Source organism: Crocodylus siamensis, chromosome 1 (genome assembly GCF_052110815.1).
Source record: "Crocodylus siamensis isolate JL-2025a chromosome 1, ASM5211081v1, whole genome shotgun sequence".
NCBI classification, from domain to species: domain Eukaryota; kingdom Metazoa; phylum Chordata; order Crocodylia; family Crocodylidae; genus Crocodylus; species Crocodylus siamensis.
The window spans coordinates 174,773,058-174,785,751 of record NC_143395.1 but is presented as its reverse complement, the minus strand read 5'-3'; the positions used below and the strand labels follow the sequence as shown (position 1 = coordinate 174,785,751).

The window sequence follows — 12,694 nt, the reverse complement described above, 5'->3', positions numbered from 1 at the left end:
TGCAGATTTGCTGAGGATGCGCTCCATTCCATCTCCCAGATCACTGGGTTACTGAACAAAACCAGGCCCAGGACTGACCCCACTTGATACCGGCTGCCAATTAGACTTGAGCCGTTGATTACTACTACCCTTTGAGCCCAACAGTTTAGCCATTTCACAGTCCATTCATTCAACCCATACTTCCTCAACTTGTTTGCAAGAATGATGTGGGAGACGGTATTAAAAGCCTTGCTAAAGTCAAGATGTATATCATATCCATTGCTCTCCCTGCATCCATAGAACCAGTCATCTCATTGTAGAAGGCAACCAGGTGTCCAGGCATGACTTGCCCTTGGTGAATCCATGCTGACTGTTCCTGTTCACCTTCTCCTTCAGGTGCTTAGAAATTGATTCTTTGGGGACCTGCTCTATGATTTTTCTGGGGACTGAGTTGAGGCTGACTGGTCTATAATTCTCTGGATCCTCCTCCTTCCCTTTCTTAAAGATGAACACTGTATTTGCCCTTCTCCAATGTCTGAAACCTCTCCCAATTTGCCATGAGTTTTCAAAGATAATGGCCAGGAGATCTGCAGTCACATTGGCCAGTTCCTTCAGCACTCTTGGGTGCTTTGTGTCTGGCTTCATTTACTTGTACACATCCAACTTTTCTATATAGTCCCTAACCTGTCCATTCATTACTGTTGGCTGCTTGTCTCCTTCCTGAACTATACTGCCAGATGCCGTAGCCTGGGAGCTGACCTTGCCTGTGATGGCTGAAGTGAAAAAGGCATTGAGCACTTCACCCTTTTCTGCATTATCTGTGACTAGATTGCCTCCCACTTTCAATAAGGGACCCACACTTCCCCAGATCTTCATCTTCTTGCTGACATGCTTGTAGACATCCTTCTTGTTACCTTTCAAATTCCTTGCTGGCTGCAACCCCAACTGCGCTTTGGCCTTCCTGATTTCATCCCTGCATGCCTAAGAAATATTATACTCCTCCATAGTTTTCTGTCCAAGTTTCCATGTTTTGTAAGCTTCCTTTTTGTGTTAATTCACTGAAGAGTTCCATGCTAAACTAAGCTGGTCTTCTGGCATACTTGTTAATCTTCCTGCACATTGGGATGGTTTGCTCCTGCATCCTCAGCAGTTTTTTTTTTTTTAAAGTACAACCACTCCTGTCCTCCCCAGACTGGCCTCCCAGGGGATCCTGCCTATCAGTTCCCTAAGTGAGGCAAAGTCTGCTCTTCTGAAGTCCAGGGTCCTTACTTTGCTGCTCTCCTTCCTTCCCTCAGGATCTTGAACTCGGTCATTTTGTGGTTTCTGCTGTCCAAAGTTGCCATTCACTTCTATGTTCCTCACCAGTTCTTCTCTGTTTGTGAGCAGTAGATCAAGAAGGCCTCTCCAACACTTGCACCAGAAAGCTGTTCCCAGTGGCTTCCACAAACTTCCTGGATTGCCTGTGTACTGCTGTATTGCCCTCTCAGCAGAGGTCAGGGTGATTTGAAGTGCCCATGACAGGCTCTGGTTCTCATGGGGGAAACTTGTGCTCGCTGTTTTGGAGAAAGCCTCATCCACCTCATTCTCTTGGTCTTTGGTGTGTAGCAGACACCCATCACGACCTCACTTGTGTTGCTCTCTGATCCTAACCCAGACGCTTTCAGCAGGCCTATCTCCAGTTCCACAGTGGAGCTCTAAGCAATTGTACGGCTCTTTTACATAAAGAGCAACTCCTCTTCTTCCCTGCCTGTCCTTCTTGAACAGTTTATATCCATGTATGGATATACTCCAGTGGTATGAGCTATTCCACCAGGTTTGTTACTTCAGTTGCATCACGGATGCAAGGTTTTCCAATTCTTCCCACTTGTTTCCCAGGCTCCATTCACTACCGCAAGTCATAAGATGGACAAAGGCCTACCTTGGTTTTATACAGCCTGCCTCTCTCTCTCTCTCTCTCACATGTATCGAATTTATGTTGACAAGCAATAACTACCATTTTCTGTTTGGAGGAACTCCAAGACATTTTTCTCGTCATAAATTTTGTTGATGCTTTTTTTTGTCCCTTTCAAATTGGAGTCCTGATCTGTCAGTCAGATTTGAAATGACTTGGAGTGGTTTTGAAAGATGTGAATGATATTTTTTGCTTCCTTTTTTCTTTGTTTTTTTTATTGCTATCTAATGTAGAAGATTTATAGTAATAACTTGAAAACAAATTTTGGCTACAGAAATTGAGTATCTTTCTTAGTGATTTTTTTTTAAACATCTGAATTTCAAATCTCAAGATTTATTGTAGGTGAATGTCCTGTCAACCTCAAATGGTTTGTTTCTTGCTATCAGCTCTTTGGAAGCTCACATATAGGTGACCCTCAGCAGAAAACTTCTTTTGACTTTTTTCTTTAGCTTTAATTTTAATGTCTCAAATGGTAACTTTTCCTAGCAACATGAACAGGTTTTACCTTGGATCTTTTTATGATCCCATAAAGTCTTTTAAAAACCATGATTAAATCAGTTCTTTTCTTGTTTTTTTTAAGGCTTAATTTAGAGAGGTCTTGAACAGTCTGTTACCTACCAAGAGCCTTCCAAGTCATAAAATCATAGAAATTAAGGACTGGAAGGGACCTTGAAAGATTGGTTCCAGTCCCCCCTGCTCTGGGCAGGAATATTTCCCAAGTGATCCCAGCAAGGTATCTGTCCAGTCTTCCCTTGAAGACTTCCAAGGTTGAGGACTGTACCACCTCCTTGGGAAGTCTATTCCAGATTCTGGTCACCCTTACCAGAAATAAGTTCTTACTTGCATCCAACCTGAAACCATCCTCTAACAGTTTATGGCCATTGCTCCTTGTCCTCCCTTGGGGTGCCCTAGTGAACAGATAAATTGAAACTTAGGATCAGCTGCCCACACCCAGACTTGATCTGTCAGCCTTTTTGTTCCAGGCTTACGACTCAGGCCCTTCAGTCATAGAAGTGAAGTGCTTCATCGCCTAAATAAACCTTGTAATTAATTGTCTTTTGCACTTCAGTCAGTGTCTTTAAGAGCTGGGTGACTTTTGGTTATTTGTGCTCTGGTGTTCCAGGGTGTTGTACATAATGGGTCATACGTAAGGAGGGAACCCAGCCATGCACTAATTGGGAGATGTAATATTTTTTGTTCCGTTTCCATTGAGGAAGGGACAGAAAATCTCCTATGCACTAGTTCGTATAGGTAAGTCTGTTCTGGCTACATTTCTTCTGTAATGCTGCATCTAGATTGCAGGGAAACTAAGTGAAACTGCAAGAAACAGTAAAAAGTTGATTTAATCACAGTTGCCTTGTGAATTCATTATTGGAATTTTTTTTGCTTGCATTGTCAAAATATGCCAGAAAGCCCTAGTCACTGAGGCAATAAGGAAGCTTCAGTTTCTCAACTTTACCACTTCAAGTTCAGCTCCTATATCCACTATAATTTTCAACAGTGGTGATTTAGTTTTTAGTTAAGTCAGTGTTTAGAAATGTTTGAGGCTGCATTATATAGATTGTACATGCAAATTGAATTGTCAAAACCCAGTTTTGAACATTTAAGTTTGCAAAGTTAGTTTTAACACTGACTCACCTATTAGATTCCTTGTTAGAATTCTTCCTGCCCTAAATGTTCCTTTTAAGGTATACACATATATGGCTAGCCTCCTGAACTTCAATCCCTACATAGTGTTAGGGATTAGCACTAAAATAGCTTACAAAGATTTGAAACGTGAATCCCTCTGGTCACTTCTAAGCTGGTACATTGTGCGTATGTTACAGATATGTAGTAGTTCAGCATTAGGGAAACTTTGTGCAGAACAGTGCAAGCCACAAATTTTGGCTGGTTTGTCACAAATTTGACCCTTGTCCTCCCTGAATGTCACATTAATTCCCTTCCTTTGCCTGATCTCCCACTCTTTCTGCTTCCTCACCTGTGCTCCCTGCTTGATCTCTTTCTTTGCTTTCTGCTTCCTGCCCTATTTGCTGCTGTGCTGTCTGTCCCTTCCCTGATCTGCCACATGCCGTGCACAGAGGCTCCCTTGCCACTTCTGACCAGTCTGCAACACACTTGCCACCCTGGTATAGGATATACACCGGTGCAAAAAACAGGTGTAGATAAATCCTTAAACTAAATTTAAATAATTTTTTTCTTCAGACAGTGGCAGAGATGATACTGAGTTTGAATGGGTCACCTAGTGGGACACCTAGATGTCCAGATTAGGCTTTAGGATATTAACCTCTGGTTAATAGGCAGTCAGTTAAGTATAAAGAAATTTAAAATAAGAACAGGCCCTTAATTTAATCTCCTTGGAAATTCTGTCCTCAAATCTATTTCCTCAGTTGTAAGACTCAGTTTCTTAAATACTGTACCACTAAATCAGGAGTGGGCAAAATATGGTCCACGGGCCGGATCCAGCCTGCCAACTGATTGGATCCAGACCGCGGTACTCTGCATGGGGCTAAGCCCCACCTACTTCTGCTGGGACAGTCTGTGCCGTGCTCTAGACAGTGCCTGCATGCCTGGGCCCTGACCAGTGCGTGCAGTTTCTGGTGGCCTGTTCCCGGTGCTGTTCTGCTCCCCTTGCCTCCAGCAGGATCCACCCACTGAAGCTCACTGCCAGACTGCCTGGCCTGGGGCAGCAGGAAGAGGAGTCACGGTTGGAGGTGAGGGGAGCAGAGCAGCACCCAGCCAGCTGCAGCTGTACTGGGAACAGTCCTGCTGAAAGCTGCATGGGTTGGCCAGGGCCCAGGCTGGCAGAGCTGTTCTGCTCCCCTTGCCTCCAGATGCAGCTCCTCCTTCTGTTCCTGCCCTTGCTCCATGGCTCAAAGTGGAGGGAACTTCAATCAGGTGGCTCCTGCCTCTGCATGGGGCTCTGGCTTCAGCTCCCAGCTGCCTTCCACCTTATCTGTCCGCCCACCTGGAGCGGCATAGCACAGCCTGGCCCACAACAGCTCATCAAAACTCCCCTTGTAAGCCTTGGGCTCAAGTAATTGCCCACCCCTGCCCTAACTGGTCTAAATTTCCTAAAGAATCAGAATCTATCCAAGAGATTCAGCATTATATATTCCCGTTTGATTTATGCATCTTCCTGTACAAGTCAGGGAAGATGAGTATTTTATGTTTGTCATTGATATTGCAATAATTCTGTTTCTAAGCTTGGATCTTGGTCTTCATGGGTGTTTTCCTTCTGTCCCTAGCTTGAGGTTAGGCAAATAAACTGTTCCAAGAGCTAACTTCCCAGTTAACTAATGGTTAAAGCTGTGCTTTCTTGTAATTTCTCAGAACTGATGTAACATATCCTTGGTGTAACGTATTTGTAAGTGGTATAGAACAAGACAGGATCTAAATTGCATAAGAAAGTAATTTATTTTTTATATTAAAGTAGTAAAAATGGAAAATTAATCATAAAATTATAGATCAGCCACATGGTTAAGAATATCATGAGATCACTACCTGGTTTCAGAGTGCAGGGGTTTGTAGTGAGGTCAGAATTGCCTGTCATAGTTAACCCCTATTTTCATATGCAGTTGCTAGGCTTTATACACAAAAATTGTTTTTGCTCAGTCTTTAAGCTGTTTAATTTGCTATGTTGGTCAAATATAAATAGTAGTCTAAATGACTTAAAATGTTACAATTTTTTCAAGTTCTACTTAACCTTTTGGGTAAAGAAAAAATAGTTTAGAGCTTAATGTAGTCACCGAACTAGATTTTCAGATAACTTCTTGGGTTTAAAGGGTGAGACCTGGTTTTATCCTAGCTTGTACTGTCAATATACATGAATTATCTTTATGGTAGAGGAGTTTTGCCATCTTATTTTTTTGTGGCAGTCTGAGTTAGTTTTGACAAATAATTTGAGAAAATATAATTGAGGGCATCCTCTTGAGTAGGTAGGATCCAGAACCTGTTGCGCTAAGAAGTTTAATTTAGTTTTAAATTCTGTCTTGTATGAGCATTAACAGAGTCGATTCCACCGGCATCAAAATCCATCCATCCTCTATGTTGATTCCCCTTCTACTTTAAATGAATTATGTTGAAGATCTCTCTCATCTTCAAGGAAGAAAACAGTGATGTGTTGTCCCTGTGTAGTCTCATATCAGTCGTAGGTCAGTGGTTCTCAATCTTGTTAGACTCAAGACACCCCTTGGAAAATGCAAGCTCTTAGTAAAAAAATAAAATAAAAATAAAAACTACAGAAAAATAATAGAGCAATTCTTCTGTTGCAAAGAACTCAGACTGCAGTTCTTTGAAAGTTTTTTGACACTATGGATTCCTACTGAATCTCTGGGGTTTTGTGAATCATGTTTGTACACCTGATGTACTAACATTGCTTGGCATCCTCGAAAGATCTCAAGGCACCCCAAGATGCCATGGTATCTTATTTGAGGAACACTGGTCTAAGTTGTTACTATCTTGGTCTGTTTTTGTTTTTTCCCTTTCTATAAGGACTGTTGTAGCACCTATGTTTCAGAGATTTCAACTTTGTTCAGCTAAAGAAAGGGAAACTACTTCCCCCCACACATCACATTTGTTGTATAGAATGCAGGATTGCAGAATTTAAAATGGTTAGATCAGCTGGAGAAGCTCAGCTAAAGATTACTGGTTTTGGGCTTCAGTGTGTAAGCTGATTGTTAAGGATTCAGTATTCCTTTTTCCCTGGTGTGAGCATGCTTTTAAGGGGAACAAATGCTGTATTGTTTGTTTTCGTTGGAGTACCAAGTAACACATGTTTCTAGGACTTAATTTCCGAAATTGTTATCCTAAGCAAGTTTATGGGACTTAACTCCTGGTCTAATCCTCATTCTTTAGCGAATTTTGTCATATTTCAGAGTGCTTTTTGACTATTTATAGTTCTTGTTTTTAAGAAAATGCAGTTACTAACTTCTTTGGAGTAGGGAGACCTAGGAATTGCACACTAAATAAACTAGAGGGTGAAGGAGGTAGTCTTGGTAACTTGGTTGCTTCTGGCATAGGGCTTGCATGACTGAATGAAAAATGCAGAGAATGTTAGAACGTAATGCTAGTGAGGTAATGCTGAAGATTTTTGTCAAAATCTTCAGTGGTATGTGGATTATGGCATAGCTTCAGAAATGCTACATGTTTGTCTTGCTGCAAAGTATGTGTATATATACATATAACATTTTGTGTGTGTATATACATATAATGTTTCTACAAACAGTCTCCTGTTAATATCTGTGGGCCTTTTTAATGGCTTGCAATCCCCCCTCCGCCTCCACAATGTTAGGAGTTTTTTTTCTATAAATGAATAAGCCTCATGGTGCTACAAATAAGGGTTTCTAATACAGACTGCTTATGAAGCCCTCATGCATTTTTGCCTGTAGACCATCACAGCTAAAACCTGTATCCCTTTTTGACTCTTCTTCATTTGAGCTGCATCTCTAGATTCCCTTCTCCACAACTGAACGTTACTGAATGGTGGCTCTAGCTTTCTTGGGGAAGTAGAAACAGGGTTACTCACTGAGTCACCATTTTTCCTTCTTAAATACACTTTGTTAGGATATGTATTGCTCCTTTTTTGGCACAACTGTTGTAGGAGCTTTTTTTTCCCTCCTCCTCCTCCTCTCCCCCTCCCAACTATCTGGTCACTGAAGACATTAAGACTGAAGGTCAAAGATGAGACCAGTTCTTTTTAATTGTGTAAGGATGTGACATCATACAATGAGGGGCAGGGCTAGCTAACCTCTCTTGGCATCTCCAGGAAACTACCCAGCTCAGCTGGGGGAGCTGCACACTGAAAAGGAAACAGTTACTACTCCACGGTGAGTAACCCTGTTTTCTCCTTGTTTCACCTTCCAACTGTTTTCTTTGACTTTTGACTTGGATTCTTGTATGGTAAAGATAAAATAGTTGTTCTGGCCCATGGTCAAATCCTAAATATGGAAAAACACCTACTTGCAGTTGGGAAAAAGATTCTGTTCAGTTGGTGGAGTCAGAAGGAAGTGAGCTGACGTTTTATTGTTGAAGCCTGTAACTTAAACTTAGAACATGGAATGCGTCTGAAGGGGCAAGGTAAAATGTCTGTGAATGTGGGGAGAAAAAACTTAGTTATAAAAAGGATTCAGGTTGGTAGCGTAAAGAGTAAATTAATGAATTCCTCATATTAGCTATTGCTGGGGGGGGGTTGTATTAAGATGCTTTAGCTATAAGTTAAGATGTCCTTTCAGTAGATTATTTTGGCAGTTCCTCTCTGGCTTTAAATAGGTACTGAAATGCAATATTATGCAGGATGGTGGGTTAGTTTCTGTTGTTTGGTTTGATCTGATTTTTGTATAACATGAATTATTGTCTCTTTCTATTTAAAAAAAAAATAGTGGACAGGATCTTTCTTTCAGCGTCTGCTTCATAGATATTGAAAATCGCATGTGCCTTTTCAAGTGTAGAAAAAATTACTAGTCAGTAGCTTCAGTAGCTCAATAGCTTAAGATCTAGTGCTATATATTACCAGTGAGGAGATCCTAATTAATGGGACCAGGTTGTTACCTTTATTAGTTCTGAATATGATACCTTGCACCATGGGTAGTCCCATTAAGGTCAGTGGGTCAGTTTATGGATTAAGGTGATGCATACATTTAAAGATATGGACATTTTAAGCTTTTGATTTCTAGATATTACCCGAGTTTAAATTGTTACTTAGTCCTTGCACCAGAGCCTGAAGTGTGGTATAGATAGTCTTGACATTGGAAAATGTTTTTCCTGTTGGCTGTATTCTGCAGCAGTATCCATAGGAAGAAATGGGGATGGATGGTCTGCTTGAGGCCTCATAATTTTCTCTCCTGTTTGAGAGTAACAACAAGAAAATATGAAAAGAAAATATTCCTAGTTCAGGAAAACTTCTAGGTTTGTATAAACTTGTCCTAGTGTTTATTTTCTCTCATGAGTAAAAGAGATGTTTGTGGTCTTTCATGTTTGTCCATTATTGGCATAGAAATTAACTTTAATATTAGGCTTCTGTTACTTGGAACCAATTTTTGTTCCTGGTAAGTTCATTTAGCAGTTGACATGACATACTGTCCTGAAGGAAATTAGTTGTCTCGCATCTTTCTTTAGCAGCTTTTCCTGTTAGCTTGGTGGGGAAGAAGAGACTTTTAGGAAGCACTCTGATTCAGCTGAGACACAGAATCTCCTTTTTCTTCAGTATTATAGATAGATAGATTCTGAATTGGTATGTGTTTTTCTCCAAGAGTAGACTTGGGGTTTTTAGAAGTTCCTATGCTGTTTAGGAAAATGCTGGCTATATAAGAATATCGGCATCTTATTTTAGGAGGGAAAAAAGCTGTTAAACTTTTTATAATGCATCTGGTATGGAAAGGTATTTATTATCAGGCTTCCAACTCAGTGCTAATTGAAATGTAGCAAGGAAGATACAGCTACTGTCTTTAGAAAGGGAAGCTTTCAGTTTAAAGTTGTACTACAATGCCTTTTTAATTGATGTGGGATTAAAGTTAATGTGCTACTATTTCTAATATACATATCAAAATCAGCATGTTACGTAGCAGGAGCTTATTTTTAAGGTCTTTGGTTTCTCCTGAATTTGTTGATATCCCTAACACTTATCAAAATAAGGATTGTAGCTCCTTGTTCTTTTTTTGGATACCAATGATATATTATAGGAGAAACATAACCCACTCTTTGGGTCTTGGCAGAGGAAACCTTTTTAATATACCACCTTAAATTTGGAGAGAGGTAGTTAGCTGCAGTCAGGCAGAAGGCAAGGCAGGAGGGCATCTTTTATAGGAGAAGCCTATTTTGTCAAATGCTATGAAGTAAGCTGTCACCTATGAGTTTGACTCTCTGAACCAATTACTCTATGTGTTGCCCTGCTCTGCCCTGCTTTCTGCCCTAAATCTGGAGGAATATTTCATTTTGTTTTAGTACTGTGTTAGTTGATGCTCTTGTTAAACTATGTGCACTTCTTGGCACATGATCCAACTTCCAGTTAAGAGGCTAATGTTCCTTTTCTTCAATTTTCTTTCTCTTTTGCTTTACTTTCATCCTTAATACATTCCTCAGTTCTGCAGGAAAAAAAGTTGTATTTCCAGTATGGGCTACTTGGTGATACTGCTTGCACAACACTTTAGTGTAATATAATTATGTAGCTCTTGAGCTTTTTTGAAAAGCATGCTGGTGGCTTTGTCCTTGAGGGATTGAATCCATGTACCTTTCAATGTATAGTGTTAGAAACAAAATAAAAAATGTGAGGTGTAGACTAATGGCTCTGCTTTGCCATTAGGTACGTTAGGTGCATCAGCTTGCAATGCCATTATCTCCTGTTGCATTTATGCTGCCATGTGCTTAAATCTACGAGAACGCACAGCTGAAAACCTGAGGAGAGTCAAGTCATAGCTGTAATCTTGGATGACCATTTCTTTATAAGGAAAAGCATGTTTTGTGTGTATACACATCTTTTTTTCTTACTTGCATTTTTTTCGTGGCATGGTTAGTAGTAATGGCCTTCAGAGCAGGAATCAGGGTTGAGCTTTATGTACTTCTTGTTTTAAGGAAGGACCACAATTCCAGGAGGGAGGAATGTAATTTAATTCTATACTCAATCTTTCAAATAGAGATCAACTCGGTTCCTTGCCGTCCAGCAGTCTAGATGCGCTGTAGTAATTACCCAGTGCATAATTCTAGTAGCTGTACTTTGCCTCGTGGCCAGTTTAAGTGAAAATGGAATAAAATAGCAGTAACTTGGGTCTAACTTTTGTTAAATAGGATATATTCACCAATTTGGGCTCAAGGTAGCCTTATGTTTCTTCATCTTTTAAGTGAACTACTCACAAGGTATTTGTAGTTTGAGAATCTTAGCTATCTATCATATATTGTTAGTAAATCAAGCCTTGTTAGGCCTCATCATCTAATTTGTTAGTGCAAGTTAGTAAAAATCATTTGGTGCTCTGCTTCCCAATTGTGTAACAAAGTATATTCTCTCTTCATGCAGGGTCCCAAGCCTGGTGTCTTTGGAAGAGACAAAACTTTATACTGGTGTTGACTATGGTAGGTCGATCCTATTTCTATTAAATTGGGTTATGAGAGAATTAATTTCATCTTCTTATTGTTGCTGATGCTGTAAAGCATATCCTGCTTCAGTGCATAGGTGTGGTGTGAATACTGGTCACTAGCCATTTGGAATGGTGATTAGGCCTCTGTGTGTTTCTGGCTAGAGGAGGAGTTGGGAAGTATATGGGCCTGTAGCAATTAAGAGTATATCAGGCACAGAGAATAGTCTGAATACTGCTCAAAAAAGTGGCAGGAAACATCTAGGTGACAGTCAAAGATAAGATGTCCTGGTGGGATAAGAGCTTACCTAATATCTGACAATTTCAAAAAAACAAAATGATCTAGTACAGGGGTTGTCAAAAACATACCCCTGGGGTACTTGAGACTGCCCTAGGGGGTATGCATAGATGGGTGGAGACAGAGCACTGCCATGCAGCATCCTGTGCTGCCATAGAGGTGCTGCCTGCCCAGCCAGATGCAGGAGGTGGGGGAAACTCATATGCAACAGTTGCCACCGCTCCGCATCTGGCTGATTGCCTCCCCTTCCTCCCCTACTCTCCACTCAGAGGCTGGGGGTACACTGCTCTGCATCCAGCTCCCAGGGGGTATAGTGATGCAGAAAGGTTGAAAACCCCTGATCTAGTGGCATATTTGCAGAGGCAGATATTGCAACTGATTACACTACTTTAAAAATCAAAGGAGCTGATCCTTCAGCCCTGCACAGCGTCCAGTACTTGCATTTTAATAGTAATTGCTTACTGTGTGAGACCTGTGTCTACCATTTGCATCCTGAGCTCAGAGTGCTTAGTTAAAGAGTACTTTGGGCATCAAAGTCTACTATCTAGCCAAGGGGTTTTCAACCTGTTTTTAAAGAGTGCACCCCTTCTGGTGACAGTGGCTGGATGCAGAATGGGGTGGGGGAGCTGGCACACAGGGACTCAAGGTGGTGGATGGTGGTGGCGGGTGCCTTCTCCCCCCTCCTTATGTCTGGGTGGTGCCTTTGCGGCTGACGCGGGAGGGGCAGGGGGGCTTGCACACAGGGGCTCAGGGTGGAGGCGGCTGCCTCCTCCTCCCCCCGCCCCCGATGGTGCTTTTGTGGCCTGCAGAGGGAAGCCACTGCCCTCGCACCCCATGCTCCTGGGATGTGGCTGTGCTCTGTCCTGGCCTGCCCATGCATACCTCCTAGCATCTTTCCAAGTACCCATGGGGGTATGCATACCCTCAGTTGACAACCCCAAATCTAGCCCAAATAGTTCATAACCTTTTCCTTTTCATGATTAAGAATTTGGGTCCTTTGTCACCTCAGTTTATATCAGTATTCGTGCCAGTTCCTGCCATCTGTTTCTAGACATTGTAATGGCCTTTGAACTGGGACTCATCTATTTTTATGAATATGGTGTGTGCCGATATGTGCTTTTGACAGTGTTACTTGGCAGTTAATCCCAGGCAAAAGGGATGCTCACCAGTCATTCTGAATAGTTTGATCTTGCATTTCTCTTGGTGAGGTGCAGAAAGCCAGGCCTGTCATCAAAGAGTTAACTCAAGAGAGACTGGAAATTAAAGAACTGTGGCAGCGCCTATTATAGTAGCATATGAATGCCTCACAATTTTTTAACATGTTAAAACCTTGCACCCCTGTGAAAGAGGGGTGCTGTTATCCCTGTTCTATAGATGGGGAACCAAGGTAAGGGAGGTTCAGTC

The 12,694-nt window shown here is 41.4% G+C and overlaps 1 protein-coding gene across 2 annotated transcripts in view; it reads left to right on the top strand.

Annotated features, from left to right (window-relative positions):
- PSME4 (proteasome activator subunit 4) overlaps positions 1-12,694 on the top strand; it is a 114,988-nt gene that overhangs the window by 57,067 nt on the left and 45,227 nt on the right. For both annotated transcript variants that reach the window (XM_090049420.1, XM_090049430.1), the window contains one exon: positions 10,935-10,990. In XM_090049420.1, coding sequence (XP_089905546.1) covers positions 10,935-10,990 — 56 coding nt within the window. The remainder of the gene's footprint in view (positions 1-10,934; positions 10,991-12,694) is intronic.